A 20,851-nucleotide genomic window follows, 5' to 3' on the forward strand; every position below is an offset into this window, starting at 1 on the left:
ATTGATGATACTCAGTGTTGGCAAAAGTATAGAGAAATGACCCTGAATTTGCACTTCCAGGAATATAGACTATATTAGTCAGCCAAAGGGGTGCTGATGCAAAGTACCAGAAGTCTGTTGGCTTTTATAAAGGGTATTTATTTGGGGTGGAAGCTTACAGTTAGAAGGCCCTAAAGAGTCCAACTCAAAGTTACTTCCTCACCAAACTCTGTTGCCACATATTGAAGCAAGATGGCAGGCAATGTCTGCAAGGGTTCAGCCTTCCTCTTTCCTCTTAAGGCCCCCTGGACCCTGCTTCTTCCTATCCCAGCTGTAGGCTGGCACAGACTCGTCCTTCTCTCTGGGGCTCATTTCTTTCTGGGCTCATTTCTTTCTGGGCTCTGTTATCTCCATAAGGTTGGCTGTAGACTATTAGGCTCATCTGTCTTCCCAGGGCTGAGTCAGTGGAGCACCCTCTCTTCCTGCATATCTACTTCTGTATTCTCCTTCTCCATGTATTTACTTCCAGGGGCTCTACCATCAAAACTAAAACTCTTTCCTCTACTGTTTTCTCTGTGAGTCCCCAACAACAACCAACATGGCCAAGTCAAAGCCCTAATCATACTTTAATCAAGTAAAAGTGAAACCTCTAAATTTAGTACAATCTAGTATGCCCAGAGGAACAGAACAGTTTACAAGCACAATCCAATATCCATTTCTGCAATTCATAAACAATACCAAACTGCTACGTATCCTAAGGTAATTATCGGTCAAGGATGAGAAAAAGTATGGACCCAGATGTTGTTCATAATAGAAAAACAAATGGAAACAGTTTGTCCATTATTATAACAGTTAAGGAAATTGCACTAAAGCCATTAAAATTATGATGAATATGTGCACTTGCTGATATGGGAAGATTGGCCTGTGACAGATTGTTTAGTTGAAGAAGCAGGCTACAAAACAGCACGGGTACCAGTCTCATTTTTGTAATTGGGTTTGTTGTACATGAGAACATGTGCATAGTAGAAGAGATTGAAAACTGTGTACCAAAATTGCATGCTGGTAAGTGCTAAAGAAAGGATTGGCAGGTAATTTATTACACCTAGTATGTAACTCTTTATAGTGAATATGGATTGTCTTTTTGATTAGAGAGAAAATAAAGCTATTTTGAGTTTATGTTCAGATACCTGGACCAAAGGCAAAGGGAGTCATTTACAGATAGAGCTATTGCAATAGATCTAGTCTCTTGCAAATAGATCCAGTTCTAAAAGAAACTGGTATTTTTCCGCAAACTCTCATTTCTTCTCCTCCATGAAACTTGGTTCTTGACATGGCCCCTGTATTAGTCACCAAAGGGGTCTGATGCAAAATATCAGAAATCTGTTGGTTATTATAAAGGATATTTATTTGGGGTAGAAGCGTACAGTAACCAGGCCATAAAGCATAAGTTACTTCCCTCACCAAAGTCTATTGCCACATGTTGGAGCAAGATGGCTGCCAACACCTGCCAAGAGTTCAGGCTTCTTGGGTTCCTCTCTTCCTAGGACTCTGTTTCGATCCGGCTCAGCTGCTCTGCTCGCTCCACAGAGTCAGCTGTCGACTAAGAGGCAAATGGCTCTGTCTCTCTCCCCGGGGCTTCTGCTGTGTCTAAGGAGCCACATCTCTCCCACCGTATTCTTCTCCCGTGTGTTTATTTCCCAAGCTCCAATATCCAAAACTCCAACCTCCCTTCTCTATGGGGCAGTTTCTCTACCCACCAAGGGGTCAGAGACTCAACGTCCTACTGACATGACTCAATCAAAGTCTTAATCATTATTTAATCAAGTAAAAGAAAATCTCTGAATCCAACACTCTCTAATATGCCCAGCAGAAAAAAACAGTTTACAAACATAATCCAACATTTCTTTTTGGAATTCATCAATAATGCCAAACTGCTGCAGTCCCCGTTCCCCAAAAGGGGCTTTGCATTCTCTTTAAGGAGTTCGCATCTCCCTCCTCCCTTTTAAAACCTTGTTTCAGAGAAATTGCCTAATAAATAATGAATGCTGAGATGTATTTTGTTCTCTCACCAAGTAATTAAGGATAACCCATTGTGTACCTTTAAAAATGACAGAAAGCTAATGCTATTTGCTTTGATACCATGTTAATGCATTTTAAGCAAATTGCTAAATGTTAAGTGACATTTCTATTGAAGGATTACTTCATCCTTCTCATAAGTGAGGGGCACATTTGAGAAGAATTATTGAAAGAATAATGAAGCGTAAAGAAATATGATACTTTTGTAAAAGATACTTACCTTGACAATTGTGAAATACAAGGTTTGTTATTACCAGGACTTTTCAGGCAGGGTTTTAAGTTAAATTCTTTTTTCCCCTTCCATTTCAATGTCTCCTCCAGGGCAGGTTCAGACTGCCCAAACATGAAGCTTTACCTTCGTTCTGACCTTAGAAATGTCTTGCTAGGTTGGCTCATGGAAAGAATGAGATAGATTAAGATTCCTGCTCTGACCACCAAATGTTATTACAGGTCTCGGGCCCACCACCACCTACACAAGCAGCCAGGTCAACACCCATGACAAGCCAGGTAAGAAGTCACCTTGCCAGCGACAGATGAAAAGCAAGCTTCCTTACCTGAGGTTTGTCTTTCCAAATCTGTCATTTGATTTAGATTTGAACAGAAAGCATTAAACCAATTAGGCCAACCAAAGATTCTGCTCAAGGGTCCAACTTGTAAGGAAACTTGTAAGGAAACTAAGAAAATCGTTCAATAGGCAAAGCCTTTCCCATGTCTCAACCCCCTAGAGGTGGCTCCATGGAGGTTGTGACAGAAGGTCCTAAGGATTCTGTTACCAGGCACTTATAAGCCTGGAAAGGGATACCTTCAGGTTTATGCTGGGGGACTAGACAGAAAGAGGTGGGGGAAATTTTATCAGCTCCCAGGAAAAAAACAAGGTTAATTTTGCTTGGGTCCTTCCAGAACAAGGGTGCTTAACCAGGGGTACATGAGCTTGAACTGAAAATGTAAAGTAACATTCTTCTTGTGGGGATGTGTTGGTGCAGGTGGCGATATATTTATTAAATAATACACAGCATAGTGTGGACTTAGTAAGGGGTCCGTGGTTTTCAGCTGACTGGCAAAGGGGTCCATGGAACAAAAAAAGGTGAAGAAGCTCTGCTGCGTAACGTGAAGTATAGAGATGCATTCTCCCCTCTCCAGGAAGTCTCCTGTGAACAGGGACGTTCCGTGGCTCATCTTTCTTCACTTCTGGGTATACCCCTTACTGGTGTGGCTCAAGATGTGGAAAGGCAGAGGGATGAGGGGCGTTCCCTGCTCTGTGGCATTGCTGAGGCCTGAAGAGCTTGAAAAGAAAACCCAGCAGGACTGGATGCTTTCCACAAGCTCTGCATGGGGTCTGGTCCCCAGACTTGAGGGAAGCAGAAAATTCCCGCTGAAACGCTAGGAAGAGGCCCGGACCACCAGTCCAGAGGAGTCCAGGTCTTCCTCCTTTTAGAGTTAAAAGGTTCCTAGAGACTGGGTTCTGTTTTGCTTTGACACTGCATCAGGAGCAAGGGTTCACGGGGTCACCCGGACAGGGCTCACAGCTTCCACAAGGTGCATCATTGCATCTTTGGCAGGGTCCACGCTGTTCTCCTGCATGGACGAAAGAGCTTAAGAATCAGAAAGCTGCTCCAGCCAGAGCCCAAGGCCATCTTAGGCCTCAGCAGGCCTGTGGCCTTTCTGCCTCCTCGGCAAGCCCTCAAAGTGGACCCAACTACAGAGAGCTCGGCTGACTTCCAAGGAAAATCTGAGCTCGCGTCACTTTCATCAGGGGGCAAAATAATGGAAACGAGCAGTTTGCTGGTTGCATGTAAATCGGTGACCTTATGTAATCCTCTCAGGTATCCAAAGGCAGGATTCTTTGGAAGCTGCTTTCCAGAAGCCTCCTGGAGTGGATATCAGCCTGGGTAAGCGCCCACTGCTCACCATCCCTGCACCCCAAGGATTGTCTGCGCTCACTTGCAAACACTGACCTCCCCACACACTCAGTGCCAGCCTCTGCAGCTCAGTTCCAGGTCTCCAGAGTTTGGGGTCATGCTGAGTCATTTTAACCTCTAGAAAATGCCTCTTTGCTTTGTCTGTTGTCAGTGTATCAGAAAGAAAACCTCTGTCAGCCAGATGCCCCAGGGCTCTCATCCAGTTTCTGTCAGTTCGAGAGCCCCCTGCTGAGCTGCCCATGCCCCCACCTGGCCATCCAGACTCGCCTCTGGGATAAAGCGCAAATACTCAGATAGACCACGAATGAGATGGGAACTGGAGGAAGGGTTGAGGGAGGGGCGAGCAAATCGCCTCGTCTCCATCTCCTATTTTTCGCTGCCTGACAACCCTAGATTTGTTTCAAGGTTGTATTTGGTATATAGCCACATCCCCTTTTTTCTGGCTTTACCATCCTCTCTAACTAACAGCTAACTTTACCATCCTCTCAAGCTACAGCTCAATGAGTCCCTCTGTCTTCTCCACTCTCTTCAGGCTTCCAATGATTATGCCTTATCTCTTTGACCCAGACAGGTGCCTCTAGCTCTTTTTTCCTACCATCAAGTCCTACCGTCTCTGCTGTTCCACCCTCCCCCCATCATCCCTGCCACTTGGATCTGAGTGATTCAGGGCCTCCCACCTGCTCTCAGAGCCCTTGAAGGGACTCTCCTAGCCAGAAGGGCTCAGACCAAGACCAGGCACAGAGGCCTGGCGGTCGGGGTTCCTATTCACTCTCCACGAGTGGAGGCACGTAAGGGCGTTTGGGGTTCTTAGGTATCTTTCAACCAGCTTGCACTTGGACATAATCTTGCACACTTCCTCACCTGTAATATCAGCGTAGATCATGGAGTTGGAAAGAACTGCAAAATGTTTGTCTGATCTGCTTTCTAACTGAACAAGGAATCCCTTATGGTATGCCTGTCAGATGCTTTTACCCTGTGCCTGATAATTTCATGTGCCAGGGAATTCCCCAGCCCTTCCATTGGGGGGACAGCACTGTTAGACAGACAGCTGGAGATCTTGGCCTGCTGCTCCTGATTTATCTCAATAGGAGCTCCTTTTCCAACTATTAATATATATCTTCAAGGGCCCAGGTTTTCTTCATAGACTTTTACCAAAACACCATATCACAACAGGTTGACTGCAGAAGCTGATAGCCAGTTCCAGCAGCCCTTTTTTTAAAGATTTATTTTTTATTTATTTCTCTCTGCCCCCCCCCCCAGTTGTCTGCTCTCTGTGTCTATTTGCTGTGTGTTCTTCTGTGTCCGCTGTGTATTCTTCTGTGTCAATAGCACCTGGAATCTGTGTCTCTTTTTGTTGCGTCATCTTGCTGTGTCAGCTCGCCATGTGTTCGGCACCACTCCTGGGCAGGCTGCACTTCCTTTGTGTGGGGCGGCTCCCCTTATGGGGTCCCCTACACAGGGACACCCCTGCATGGCATGGCACACCTTGTGCACATCAGCACTGCGCATGGGCCAGCTCACCACACGGGCCAGGAGGCCCTGGGTTTGAACCCTGCACCTCCCATGGTATGCGGATGCTCTATCAGTTGAGCCAAATCCGCTTCCCCCAGCAGCCTTTTGTTTAGTCAGACATTTGGAGAAATTTGCCACTCCTCTCCCTTAACTTTTTTGTTTTAGAAAACAGTTATTTTTCATTAAAAAATTTTGTTAACATAATAATCTAGTTATTTTAAGAGAATTACTAGTTAAATAAATTGCTAGCTATACTGTTTTCAATGGGAGAATGTCTGATTTTAATGTCTACTATGGTAAAAAACAAAAACTCAAACCCATATATATAAAAGCTCTTGGCCGGGTGGGGTGGAAGGCTTTTAATAATGTTTAAGAGCATAACAAGGTCTTGAGACCAAAAAGTTTGAGAGCCTTTCAAATATATGGAAGCAGCCTTCATGTCCTCCTTTTTGTCTCATCTTTCCCCAGATAATTTCTCCAGTTCCTCCAACAGGTCTTTCTAGGACTCAGTTTCCTGTTCATCCTCCAGCTACCCTGTGCCTTGGTAGTGCCTCTTGCCCCAGGGCACACAGAGCTCAGGGTGATGCTGCAGGTTGGGTGAGTGCAGGTGGCCCCTGTCCTGGGCACTCAGCCTCCATGGCAACATCCCAAGGTCCATCTGAGGACAGCTCTGGCTCACCGCTGGCTCCTCTCCCCTGAGCCTGCAATAACTAATGTCCCTAGGCTTGTTTCTCTCATATTTCTGTTGTAGGGGGTCACCCTAATCCTGTCTAGTGCAGCTGAGGTTATCGCCATTGAATTCTCCCTTAGCCTGTCGCAATCTTCCCGGACCTTACTCCTGCCCTTCAGTGTGCCAGCTGTCCTCCCAACCGTTGTCTCATCCACAAAATTGATAAGCATGCCACCTGTCTCCATTCTGATCACTGATAAAAATACGTCTGTCACAGGAGATCAATTCCCGTGAGCCCCGCTAGACGTTTCCTCCGTGTTTAGGGCAACCCACTAACACACAAAGAGCTGCGCATGAGCCGAACCATGGTGCCCTCCTGCCCTCCAGCTCAGCCCAGCTTGCAGGACATCAGACTTAGGACCGGTGAACGGCCCCCGCGACACACCCCCATGACTCTACCCTCAGAAGTAGCCTCCCACACCCCCTCCCTCTCCCCTCACCCCCCCGCAGGGGAACTGCTCTTTAATTTCATTTATGTATGGAGCCTACCACGTGTCAGACGCAGTGCTGGGTGTTAGAACTCAGCAACGAATCGAATAGTCTCAGATTCTGGATGGAATCGTCTGCCTTCCCAGGCCCCAGGCTCCCCATACAGAGTCTTCAGAAGGCCCTGCCTCCAGCACACCGAGCGCCCACTGCCTGCCCCCCTACCAGGAACCACCAGCTCCAGCGGAATTCCCAGGGAAAGGCGGGGCGTGTGCGCTGCGCCCTGGGGGCTGAGTTAGAACTCGGTGGCCTTTCCTCAGAGCCAGCCTTTCACTGTGAGTACCGCGAGCTCTGTTTGAAGGAAATGAACTTCACTGGCCTGGAAACCTAGCCACAGACTTCATGTTGTTCCCATGAGGAAAGGCCACCAGGTCCCAAATACCCCACCGTGAGCTTCGCAGCTGAACCCATGTGGAAACCTGGGACTGTCGATGCCGCGGTGGCTCGTGCCCGGGCCTCAGGCGGCCCTCGGCCTTCCCTGGGCGCTGGGCCGCGGGCCTGGTGGGCGCCTCGGTGCCCCTCCTTTCAGGGCGGCAGGGGAGGTGCCCCAGGGGCCACTGAGACCCCAGGCCAGGAGAGTCCCCACAGCTCCAGAGGCTGCCGCCCTCCCTAAAAAAAGGGAGGAGTCGCTGAGGGGAGAGGACAGGGAGCCGAAGGGCCTGAGCCGCGTGGAGCAGTCCCGCGGGGACCCCTTGCGGGCCGTCCAGAGGTGCGGGGCGGGCAGCAGGGGCTATAAGCACAGCGAGGAGGCGCTCTGCCGGGCTCCAGGCAGGCGTGGCCCCTGGCCCTGTCGAGGACTTAGCTGCACTTGGTGATTGAGTCAGAGTTCTTCAGAGAAACAGAACCTACCGGATAGAGGCGAGACTTATTACAGGAATGGGCTCGCGTCGCCGTGGGCATTGGCAAGCCCAGAGCCTGTAGGCAAGCCCCGGGCTGGAAGGCCTCACGGAGGTGACGCTGAACTCCCCAGGAGGAGCTGGCTGGCGGAAGCAGAGGCAGAAGCTCTCTCTGACTTCTGAAATCCTCAGCTCTGGCTCTGAAGGCCTCCGGCCGAGGGGATGAGGAGACGTCCCTCACTGCGGAGCGCAGTCTCCCTGGTGATTTCAGACGCGTCAGCCACGATGCCGTTAGCTGACCCTAGATGCAAATCCACCTCCAAAATACCTTCCCAGTGACAACCAGGCCAGCGCTCGCTTGACCAAGCAACTGCACCCTATCACCCGGCTCAGAGGACACACGAGACTAACCCTCTCACTCGGCGTGAGCTAGGGGAAGCCTGCCCGCGCCCCCCGAGATGCTGGCGACGCGACGGCTCCTCAGAGGGGAGACGCAGGCAGGGGCAAGGAGCCTCGGGGGTCTCCGACCTGGGCTTGTCTGCCCCTCCCTGTGCCCCAGCTTCCTCACCTGTTGAATGGGCTCACAGTCAAAGTTACCGCACAGTGTTACTGCGACATAATACTTGTCTCAAGCCACTGAGCAAGCGCTCAGTAAATATTGCTTCTGCTTGCTTACCGTGGAAATGATGCAGAACCAACGCTTTTCTTAGCTTCCCTATCGGATGACCAAGCAAGGATTGTCACAAAAATAATTGCCTGGTTTTTTAAAGAGTAAATGGCACTTTCAGAGTGATTTTATATACATTTATCTCCTTTGGGTTTCCTACCACATGAGCTCAGCTTTCCATAGGAGGAAACTGGGGGTCAGAGAAGGGGGGTAAGCCCCAGGCGCTGACTTCTTGCTTCCCCAAAGGGCCTTGTTCCTCCTTCACTTCAGAACACAAACTGTCTTGTAAATTGACCTCTCGCTGCTACAGAGGCCGAGAAATGCCAAGCTCAGCTATCCAAATATTTTCCAGCCCTCAGTTTTCGGAGGAAAGTGATTTGGTTCAAACTATTACAAATAAAATGGAAGTCACCCTAATAGAAGAACAGACTTCCAGGACAGGAGAGGCTAGGAAATCCCTGACGTCAGGGCGCTGTTCATCTCCTCCTAAAGTAGTAGAGCACCCAACATTCGAATCTTCACAGCATTCCAGGGTGCAGAAAGCCTTGCTCGGAAGCTGAGGGATGCCACCAGCCCAATAGCTGCTTTAGGAAAAGAGCACTGTGCATATTTTCACCAGTAAGTGGCAAGAGAGTAAAAAGGCTAAAGAAGCAGAATGTTTAAAAATACAAATCATAAATATTTTGAACGCGGAGACCGCCTAGCCCAATACGCTCCTGCTATTCACAGAGTACTTGAGGTTCACAGAGGGGACGTGACTTGCTCAAGGTCACACACCTGGATAACAGATGAGCCAGATCAAACCGAGGTCTCACCACCATTAAACCAGCGTGTTCAAGAGCAGATTGCTTACTTCTCCAAATTGCCTGGCATCTTAATCATCTGAAGAAAAATATCACTTCTTTTGAGTGCTCTCATAATTCTGGCAGACAGCCGAGCTGATAGCCTTTAAGAAGTGAAAATAATGACGATGCCCGCAGCCTTCTGAGCTGGGGGGGGAGGGGGGAGTAGCTGCACACAGCCATTTCGGGGTCTTTATGAGTCTTCCGCGGTGTTTGTGCTAGTTCTGAACCCCTCCCAAAGGGACCAGGGACTGTTAGGGAAGAGTCTTCTCCTCCCAACCACCCCTTTGACTTTATCAGCACTGGTTCCTTGGGAAGGGCGTTGAACACTTCGCTGCCCGTCAAATGCCAGCTGTCATTTTGCTTTCTTCTGCTTGAGGCGCTCAGTGAGGAGTGGAGCCCCAAGAAACAGGTGGTCTGCTGCCTCTTGAAGGGGCCAGATCTGTTCTTGTAGATCCAAGGGAAAAAACTCAGACAAGAGGGACAAATGTACCTGGAATGATATTAAGTGCCTGGCGAAGCTTAATAAATGTGGGTGGGTGGATGGATGGTTAGATGGATGGATGGATGGATGGATGGTTGGATGGATGGATGGATGGATGGATGGATGGATGGATGGATGGTTGGATGGATGGATGGATGGATGGATGGATGGATGGATGGATGGATGGATGGATGAATGGATGGAGAGAGATTTGGGCAAAATATTTCAGCTGCGTACAGTGGAATTTTTCTCCTGGTCTCAATAGTCCAAGAAGGAATGTACTAGTTTGGCTGGGTATGTAATGAGTTCCCTGTCTCTGAAGGATTCAAGCACCAGTCAGCACTCACTTGGCAGGGATGTTGTAGAAGAAGGCTGGGGTGTTGCTTTGGACTAGGTCTTTTAGGGTCCTTTGAATCCTACAATTTCTACATTCCGTGGTTCTTGGTGCCAAAGGAAAGAAAGGAGCAAAGACACTTTACCTTTGGCTTTAAGAGTTTTAGATGGAAAAGTCCTACAGATTTCAGGTCGCTTCATCCAGAAGCCTCGTCCCATGCTCCTCTCCTGGACTTTCGGCCGCGCCTGGGAAACATTTTGCCTTTGCAGTTCAAATGAGACCTTTCTCACTGGTTTTGTTTAAGTAACAAGTTTGCCTCTTTTCAATTTTGTAACTCAGGACACACGGACTTGTGGAAACCTGGATCGGTCCTTTTAGATGCAGGTAATTATATAACCAACCTCCCCGAGTTGAAGGAAACTCCTTCAGGAGTTTCCCTGAGAAGCTCCTGGCTGAGAAATGCTGTGCGACACCCAGCGTGGCTGTTTGAAATATGGGAGGAAGTGGGATGAGCAAGTTGACCTTTAATGGGACGATGAAATCATGTGCTTTGCAAATTGGAAAAAATAACAAGCAGGGGAAAGCAAGCTGCAGCCCGGTGCAGGCAGAGGGCCGCCACCTTCTCGGTTCCCAGGATGCCAGGCCTCAGGGCTTTCTGAGACCTGCACAACCGCAGTGCTACAAGCGTCTCTCTGCCTCTTAAGCAATTTGGCCTGACCAAGCCTGAAACGACTTTCATTTATTGTCTTTATTTCCTTAAACGGTGTATTTGTGATCTTGGCTCCCTTGTAAACGGCTCTAAAGAAATCCCCTGAAGCTGAGATTCAACTCACATAAACAGCCTCTCAAAGGAGAAAAAAAAACCTTTTTGCGTCTGCAGCCTGCTTGGAAAGGGCTGCATTTTTGGCCCTCTGATTTAATTACTTGTATCTGATCCTCTTCCCCCGCCCCCACTTTACCTCCAGCCCCCATCCCCTGCCCCTTGTGTCTTACTCATCTTTCTTCACCGACTCGGACCTCCAGGTACTGGGCCGAGGGAAGGTTTACCTATGATGGTAAGACATGTTCCCGGCCTCAAGTTGTAGACATTTACAGGGGGGTAATTATGAGAGCAAGGCGCTTAATGCTTTCAGATGAGGACACCAAGTCTCAGATGGGATAAGTTAACAGGGCAGCAGGAGGCAAAACTCAACTCTCCTGACTGCCAAGTCCTCCTGCAGTACCCAGCAGCCTACCGTGTCTTTACTCAGCTGTCAGTAAATACTCATTCATTCTTCTCTTTCTTAGGGTGGGGTGGGGTGGCGATGAGGACAGTCAGCTGTAGCCAAGCCCCCATGAGCTAGGTGTGACTACCCCATATGTCCCCTTCCCCTGGGAAAATCTGGACCCTGCCTGGGGCTTGTAAGTCACCAAAAGCTTTACTGCTCTTTCCAGGATATGTTCCAAAAGAAGAATTCAGTACACATTCTTTGGAGCCAGTATCCCAGGGAGATCCAAGTAAGTCATTGACAACAAGGCACCCATGGTGGCTTTCGCATCTGATCTGCCCTTGCCTGCTCTCTACCCACTCATTCCCACCCAAACCCACCTCTCTGCTGCTGTGGCTCTTTCATCCCTACTCTTCTGTCACACTGCTCTAAGGGCAAGGGGGAGCTTTTGAAGGATTTAAAGCGTCGGCGGCGTGAGGGGGCAGGGATTGGATTTTTAAAACATCACTATGGCAACAGGGTAAAGAATGGACTGGGGAGATGAGAGTGGTTGAAAGGGGGACCCCGCTGGCAGGCAGATGTAGTGGTCCAGCAGGAGAGGGTGGCGGCTGGAGCAAGGAGCTGCAAGAGGAAATGGGGAGAAATAGATTCAAGAGATACAGAGAAGGAAGAATCTAGAGGTCTGGAGGTGCGGGTGCAAGAGAGGACGCAGGTGGAGATGACTTGAGCAGCTGGGTAGATAGTACATCCCTGGAGCTAAGTCATTGGAGACGGAGCAGCTTGGGGCAGGGAGGTCGTTGATCTCCATCGCCTTCCGTGAGACATCCAGCTGGTAGGTAGTTGGCCGCCCACATTAGCTTAGTTAGAAATGTTGAGTCTCAAGATGACGGGATGTATAGTTCAAAACCCAGGCTATGAGAATGTGGTCTAGGGAAAAGAAAAGACTTAAACCTGAAAAAGTGCAACATTAACTAGGTGGAGGAGAGGGAATTCCAGGAAGACGGGGCCAGAGTAAAAGGAAAACCAGAAGGGTGTAGCATCCCACAAGCCAAGGAAAGCACTTCCAGGTTCCCCAGAAAGTCCCTGCAGGTCAGCCACCCATGGGCTGTGGGTCTCAACCTGGCCACAGCGGAGAATCTCCTGAAGACATTTTTTAAAAATTAGCGCTGTCCAATTCCTGCCTCCCACCTACTAAGTCACACTCTCCCTCCACCTGCTCTCCTGAGGGTGGTCTGGAGACCAGCAATGTCAGCGTCCCTGGGGGCTTGTTAGAGCTGCAGGATCTCAGGCGCCACCCAAGCCCACTGGGCAGCACGTTCCCGAAGGCAGATTTATTGGCTGGAGCTGCCAGCGACTCGCAGGTGACTCGGGCACATATGCAGGGTAAGAAACACTGAACTACTACATCGGCCAACTCTGCATCCGCCTATAAAATCTTATCACGCTGCTGCAAACCAAAGCAAAATTAAGAACGTTGATAGATGGGTTCCTGACGACCCATCTCCTGGTGTTTCTTCCTTGTCTGCCAGCCTCTGTCTCCCACAGAACATTTCATCACCCAGTCCTGCCCTTTAGGACTGATGCTTCCTGTCGCTATGGCAAAGCCCCCAGGTACCAGTCAGCACATGGCCTGGGCTGGAACCTAGAGCCGAGCTTGTTAATACTTCTGTGAAAGGGGGAGGCCAAGGGGACCCCAACATCAATCATTGGCTAGTGAGTGAAGGGAACAAAGGAACTAGAGGGCCACCTTCCCTCAGCACCTAGCTATGAGATGAGCACAGGGGTCCTGTGCACAGTTCAAAATGTAATAAGGCAAGAAAAAACCCGACTGTGAGGAGCCAAAATAGATGCTACGAAAGCCCTGTACTTTCTTTTTCTTTAAATCCCTTTGACCCTTACTCCAACTTTGGTACTTACAAGTTTTCATTTTTAGAGGCATAATGAACCAAGCTGCTGCCTTCTGGAGGGGAAACCCCCTTCAGCAGTGGTTCTCAGCTTTAATGTGAACACAGCCACCTGGGGCTCTTTTCAAGGGCAGCACCGACTCTCTAGGTCTGGGAGTCCACTTTTCCAGCAAATCTTTGTTGCTGGAATTCGGCAAACCCTAAAGAACACCACTGCCACCTGGTGGACACAACTCACATTGCAAGCCCAGACGGAGCCAGCCCCAGAGGGAACTCCGCCAATTCGGTCTTACTTGGGGGACACCAGCATATGACAAGCCATAGCGCAGTTCTGCTTCATCTTTAAACTCTACTTCTGGATTTTATTTGCTTCTTCCCATCCTCATCCCAAGGGTCATGCTGGCATGTAGGCAAATTTGGGACAGGGAAAAAGTTGAGCAGGAGGAGTTGGCAGGACAGGAGGGAAGTTACAAGATCTGCTCAAGAGCAGAGGCACAAGCAAGGGCCCCGTCCAGATGGAGGGGAGTCAGCGGGGCCCACACAGGTCCCTGTCATCTTCTATTTCTCCCCCCACCGTTTCGATTACCCTGCATCTATGTGTGATAATACAGTACTTTCTCACAGACAACTTTTTGCCTTACTCTGACAATTCAGCAGTGTCCTTTGTCAATAAATATTGCCTCATAAATTCTCCTGCCTAAAATTCTCAATCCATGTCCAATTCTTGCTTTCATTAAAAAAAACAAAAACAAAAAGGAAAGGAAAGAAACACCTCTCCCTACCTCTGAAGGTTCGGGGAATAGCACGACTCCTTCACATCAAAGAAATGCAAAGTATGAAACAGAAGCCAGCGCGTGGCCTCGTGGGCTCAGGCTGCCCTGGGCTTGTCCTGGGCAGCTGTGCTCTCACTCGGGAAGGGCTCCGCTGGCTCACACGTCATCGCTCCTACTCCAGCCCTGCAGTTCCTAACTTTACGCTCTCTTATTCTCTCTTTTTTTCCCTCCATTGAACTCTGTTTTAAAATATTTTTGTCTCCCAAAGTAGTTATTAAATAATGTATTTCTCATTTTTTATTAATCAAAGGTATATATAGCGCCCATTAAAAACTTATGATCGGGAAACGGACTTTGGCCAGTGGTTAGGGCATCCGTCTACCACATGGGAGGTCCGCGGTTCAAACCCCGGGCCTCCTTGACCCGCGTGGAGCTGGCCCATGCGCAGTGCTGATGCGCGCAAGGAGTGCCCTGCCACGGCAGGGGTGTCCCCCGCGTAGGGGAGCCCCATGCGCAAGGAGTGCGCCCCGTAAGGAGAGCCGCCCAGCGCTAAAGAAAGTGCAGCCTGCCCAGGAATGGCGCTGCCCGCACTTCCCGTGCCGCTGACGACAACAGAAGCGGACAAAGAAACAAGACGCAGCAAAAAGACACAGAAAACAGACAACCGGGGGAGGGGAGGGGAATTAAATAAATAAAAATAAATCTTTAAAAAAAAACTTATGATCAGCATTGACCAATCCATTTTATCACACTGAGTTAATATAATTTCAATTAAAACCTTTCTACCAATGTAGCTTTCTACCAATTTTTATTAGCAATTGAGATGTTGAAAATAGCTTGCAGCCCCACCATCCCCACTGCATAAACCATAACCTTCGTATCATCACAGAGAGCCAGAGATCCTAAGCTGGGGACCATTGCTCTAGTCTCTATCACAACTCAAAGAAAGAAAAATAATCTAAGATAGCTGCAAATAAATGCTGATATCCTGGAGATACATGTGGATAATTTTCTTGGTTCCTCACCCAGGGAAGTGAAAGAGAAGATTGGTATCAACTTCTCATACTATAATTCTAGCCCTCCCCACAGCAGTGGCCTTGCAGATTTCACACCATTGTAAAGACCCAACACATAATTCCATAAAGTCAGGATGAGAGCAAAAGGCCCCATGCTCTTGCGACTCAGCCTTGGTGACCTTCCATATCTGAAGGTCTGCATATACAAGATCGGAGCCTCAGGAACCATTTTGGAGGTCTTTCTGAGCTTAACTGGGAAATCAGTTCTTCTGAAGTCAAGAATTGTGGTGATACATAAAATCCTAAAATGGTTATGGAAATAAGTACTATCCCAAGTGTTTAGAACTTGGAAGGGAGACCAGTGAAAAATCTCGTGAAGTGTATAAATAGATTAATATGTCCCACATCTTACTACCTCTTTATTCCTTACCTTTTTTTCCTTAAAGATCTACTTGTTTATTTCTCCCCACCCCTTCATTGTTTTTTGGCATTTGCTGTTCTGTTTGTTGTGTGCTGGTCTTCTCTTTCAGGAGGCACCAGAAACCAAACCTGGACCTCCCATGTGGGACGGAGGTACCTAATCACTTGAGACACCTCCATTCCCTGCTTTGTTCTGCTTCTCATTATGTTTTCCTCCCCGTGTTTCTTGTTGTATCATCTTGTTGCATCAGCTTGTTGCACCTGCCTGTCATGTCAGCTTGCTGACTTGCTTGTCTTCTTTAGGAGACACTGGGAACTGAAACTGGGACCTCCCAAATGGTAGGTGGGAGTTCAATTTCTTGAGGCATATCTACTTCTCTTTTCCTTACATTTTATTGGTAAGCTCTGCCAATAAAATAAAATTTTCTTTGAGAGAGAATGTGCAGGTGAATGCAATGGGAGATAATCAGAATAACAGAGTCCTTTTCCATTTCTCAGACTGCAAGGTTGACTTGTCATTTTTAATTGATGGGAGCTCGAGCATTGGCAAACGCCGTTTCCAACTCCAAAAGCAGTTCCTGGCTGATGTTGCCCAAACTCTTGACATTGGCCCTGCCGGTCCACTGATGGGTGTCGTTCAGTATGGGTAAGTTTTATTAATGTCCAGAAACTAAATGATGCCATGTGCTTGATTTTGTGCCACGCATTATACCAACACGCTCTAGAGCACAAATTAGTTTTCTTCCCTAGTTCAAATGTAAATGAGAGAAATGGAAGCAACCCAAAAAGCATTTAAGAAATTTGAGACTTCCAGACAGGATGGGCAGGTTAATGAACCCTGGAAAGTAAATGACGTTTGCACATATGGTTGGCGGAGAATACTCATTTGCTGGGAATCAGGAGAGATGGGTTCCAGTCCTAGTTCTGCTGTGAACAAGCTGTGTGGTCTTGGGCTAGGCCTTCACCTCTCTGATCACCAGTTTCCTCATCTGTAGATGAAGAAGATTGGACCCCCTTTCATCCCTGACTATTAGAGCCTTTGTTTGAGGGACTCCACTACCCTACACTACCACGTATGGGTAAGATGCCCAGAGAACATGACACTTGAGGTAGTAATTTCTCTTCAGAGTCTACTCTCTCTGCCAGAAGATAAGAATCTTCATCTGTCCAGAAAAACTTAGGCCTCCACCCTTGTCCAGGAAAAGCTCTCCAGGTAATGGTAATCTTCTCCCGGGGGGCAGTGGCCCCAACAGGCAGCTGGACACCTAGGTGGCTGCCCAGCACTGGTTTTATTGCTTTGCTTAGGGTAGAGATCAGGAGCTCATACTGAAAACTGACTTCGTTTGCCAGGGCTATATGGCAAATACCACTCAATGGGTTGGCTTGGACAACGAGAATTTTTTAGCTCACGGGTTTAGAGGCCAGAAGTCCTAAATCAAGGCATCAGCAAGGCCATGCTTTCCTTTGGGCATCTGTAGCATTCTGCTGCTGGTTTGCTGCACTCCCTGGGGCCCTTGGCTTGCCTCTCCGCCTCTGTCACTGGTCTCCTCCTGGGGCTTCGTCTGATTTCGGGTTTCTACTGACTGCCTATGTCCACATAGCCTCTCTTTATAAGACCCCCAGCCATACATATTAAGATCCCCCTTACTCCATTTGGCCACACCTTAACAATAATAACATCTCCAAAAGGTCCTATTCCCAAATAGGTTCACACCTCCAGGAACGGAGATGAGGATTAGGAGCATGTCTTTTTGGAGGGCACCTGGTTCAAACCACCACAACATCCAATCTCAATCTTTTTTATTTTGGATAATGACTCAACCTTATTTCAGATATGAATAGGTTTCTTTCTAAAATAGATATACAGATATTGACAGGTAATAGAGAAACAACTAAAAGAGCAAGCAAGCATAAATTTCAAATGAAGGCAGACTTGTGACCAAGAACCAATGAAAGCAGGATAATTATCCCATAATTAAAAATATTGTCCACAAAGGGCCATTGACCACAACACAGTGCCCTCCCCCACCACAGATCCGCAGTTTAATCCTTGGAAGCAGATACACAGATCTTTTTTTTTTTTTTTTAAAGATTTATTTTTATTTATTTAATTCCCCCCCTCCCCCGGTTGTCTGTTCTCTGTGTCTTTTTGCTGCGTCTTGTTTCTTTGTCCGCTTCTGTTGTCAGCGGCACGGGAAGTGTGGGCGGCGCCATTCCTGGGCAGGCTGCACTTTCTTTCCCGCTGGGCGGCTCTCCTTATGGGTGCACTCCTTGCGCGTGGGGCTCCCCTACGCGGGGGACACCCCTGCGTGGTGCAGCACTCCTTGCACACATCAGCACTGCGCATGGGCCAGCTCCACACGGGTCAGGAGGCCCGGGGTTTGAACTGTGGACCTCCCATAGATACACAGATCTTGACGCCCCTTGTACAGAGCAGTCATCACTGAAAAGTGAGCCCATTCACACCTGACAACATCTGAGGACTTCCAGCCCCTTCATAGGTGTCCCGAGGCCCTCTTGGAATAGCCTTGTAACCAAGGTTGTTATATCGATGCTATTAGAATATTTATTTTTGCATTGACAAAAGAAATAAATATAAAATGCTGTATTTTCATGCCCAACCTATAACATTTATTTTTAGAATTAAATCCTAATAACAACTTTAGTACTATCTTTTATTCCTGTGAATAAAAATTAGCCATTAGTTACCTTGTGCTTGTACTTAGTTGAAGAATCTATTATATACAAATAACTGAGGCTTCCAGTCCAGCATGTAGAGTTTGGAAGTCATCACTCCCATCCTAACAACAACAACAAACCTGGAAAAATGAAACAACTCTTCTTAGCTCCATCAGAGACCTGAGGTTGCAGGGCAAGCTGCTGACCTGAAACCTGCAGAGAGAGAAACAGATTCGGGAATCACAGCCTACCTGGAGAAGCCCAGGAGCAGAAACCTGCCTGGTGCAGCCAGTACTAGTAGGAATACTTAAAATGCAATCAACACATTGCAGTCTGGACAAGGAAATGCTAGAAATCAAAAACCTTGTGACAGAAATGGAGAATGTCTTTAATAGGTTCATCAGTAGATTGGATATGGCCAAGGAAAGAATCCGTGAGCAGTCAATAGAAACTGCCAAAACTGAAAAGAATGAAAAAGATGGACCAGAATATGCAAGAACTGTGGAGCAATTATGAAGGTGCAACATACATAGAAGGAGAAGAAGGAAAGAAAGGACAGAAGAAATATTTGAAGTAATAATGCAGACTTTTCCAAAATTATTAACAGAAATCAAACCACAGGTCCAGGAAACTCAGGGCACACCAAATAGAGTAAATACCAAAAGACCTACGTTAAAAATATCATATTCAAATGCAGAAAATCGAAACAAAGAGAAACTCTTGGAAGAAGCCAAAGGTTAAAAAAAAAAAAAAACAACCTTACCTATAGAGGAATATAGGTATAAGGAATAAGGTTTAAGAAAGAATTATATTGCACTTCTCTTTAGAAACCATGCAAACAAGAAGACAGTGGAGGGAAACATTTAAAGTATTGAAATAAATAAACCACCAACCTTGTATTCTGTATCCAGTGAAATTATCCTTCAACAGTGAAAGAAAATAGACTTTCTCAGACAAACAAAAATGGAGGAAATTTGTCTCCAGTGTATCTCTTTTTCAAGAACAGTTAAAAGAGGTTTTTCAGAGAAAAGGAAAATGATACAGATCAGAAACTCAGATCTACATAAAGAAACAAAGGACATTTGAAAAGGAATAAGTGGAGGTAAAATAAAATCTTTTACTTTTCTTATTCTTAACTGATCTAAAAAATAACAGTTTGTTCAAAATAGTAATAGCCATAATATATTGGATGATTATACCTATGGGTAAGCTAAATGAATGACAGGGATATTATAAAGGATGGAGAGAAGAATTGGGAATACTGTGTTATAAGGTATCTGACCTACCTGTGAACTGGTATAATGTTATTAAAGTGGACTTAGATTATCTAATTGTAACTGTTTATTGTGAACTCTAGGGCAACCAGTAAAGAAATTTTACAAAGAAGTATGATTGATATTCTTAGAGAAGAGAGAAAGTGGAATCATATTAAATGCTCAGTTAAAACCAGAGACCAGAGCAAAAGAGTGAAAGACAAAAGAAAGAAACAAAGAAACAAAGAACAGGGGCAACAATTAAAAAACAGTTATATATAAGGTAGATTTTAATCCAACTATGTAAGTAATCAATTTAAATGTGAATGGTGTTAATATAACAGTTAAAAGACAGAATGATAGAGTAATAATAATAAAAATAAAGCAAGACCCAGGTATACGTTGTCTACCAAAAAAACACTTTAATTAGAGAGAGATAGAGAAAGAAATAACATGCTGACACTGATCAAAAGAAAACTGGGTAGCTATATTACTTTCAGACAAAGCAGATTTCTTGCAAGGAAAATTATCAGGGAAAAGAGGAGCACTACAAAATGATAAAGGGGTCAATTCTCCAAAAAGACATAAAACTCACTACTGTGGATGTGCATCAATCAACTGGATCTAATTGACATTTGCAGAATACTTCGCCCAACAGCAGAATGTACATTCTTCTCGAGATCACATGGAACATTTACCAAAACAGACCACATACTGGGCCATAAAATACACCTTAAAATTAAAAGAATAGAAATAACACAAAGTATGCTCTCAGATCACAATAGAATTAAACTAGAAATCTGCAACAGAAAGACAGCTAGAAAATCCCCAAATATGTAGATATTAAACAACACACTTGTAACTAATATATGGATCAAAGAAATATCAAGAGAAATTTAAAAATATGTTGAAATAAATGAAAATGAAAATGAAAATACAATGTATCAGAATTTGGGGGGTGCAGCAAAGGCAATGCCTAGAGAAAAATTTGTAGCATTGAATGCATATATTAAAAAAGAAAGATCTAAAATCAATCATCTAAGTTTCCACTTTAGGAAGGTAGAAAAAGAAGAGCAAATTAAATCCAAAGTAAGTAGAAGAAAAGAAATAACAAAAAGTAGAATAGAAATCAATGAAATTGAAAATAGGAAAACTAAAAAAAACAAAATTGAGAACTGGTTCTCTGAAAGGAACAATAAAATTGATAAACCTCTAACCAGGCTAACTAAGAAAGGAAGAAAGAAGTCATAAAATATTAATATAATAAATGAAAGAGTGACCATCACTCCTAGTTTCATATACATTAAAAGGATAATAATAAAGGGTGGGGTGGGGTGTGGGGATATGGGAACCTCTTATATTTTTTAATGTAACATTTTTTTGTGATCTATGTATCTTTTAAAAAGGCAATTAAATTAAAAAAATTTTTAAAGGCTAATAGAGGAATATGCTGAATTCTATATACACAATTTGATGACTTAGATGAAATGGACAAATTCCTTAAAAGACACAATATAGCAAAACTCACAAGAGGAGAACTAGATATTCTGAATATAGGCTTATTAACTATTAAAGAAATTGAATCAATAAGTAATTTCTTTCCAAAACAGAAAGCACCAAGCCCAGATAGTTTCACTGGTTTCAGTGTGTTTTATTCACATTTAAATAAGAAATGATACCAATTCTTTACAACCTTTTCCAGGAAATAGAAGCAGAAGGAACTCATTCTATGA

The 20,851-nt window shown here is 45.9% G+C and overlaps 1 protein-coding gene across 1 annotated transcript in view; it reads left to right on the forward strand.

The window, feature by feature from the left end:
• The window catches only part of VIT (vitrin), a 116,164-nt gene that overhangs the window by 68,665 nt on the left and 26,648 nt on the right, over window positions 1-20,851 (forward strand). The window contains exons 8-12 of the mRNA XM_004466032.4: window positions 2,506-2,562; window positions 3,879-3,944; window positions 10,205-10,249; window positions 11,300-11,362; window positions 15,685-15,832. Coding sequence (XP_004466089.2) covers window positions 2,506-2,562; window positions 3,879-3,944; window positions 10,205-10,249; window positions 11,300-11,362; window positions 15,685-15,832 — 379 coding nt within the window. The remainder of the gene's footprint in view (window positions 1-2,505; window positions 2,563-3,878; window positions 3,945-10,204; window positions 10,250-11,299; window positions 11,363-15,684; window positions 15,833-20,851) is intronic.

Source organism: Dasypus novemcinctus, chromosome 17 (assembly GCF_030445035.2).
Source record: "Dasypus novemcinctus isolate mDasNov1 chromosome 17, mDasNov1.1.hap2, whole genome shotgun sequence".
Classification (NCBI taxonomy): Eukaryota; Metazoa; Chordata; class Mammalia; order Cingulata; family Dasypodidae; genus Dasypus; species Dasypus novemcinctus.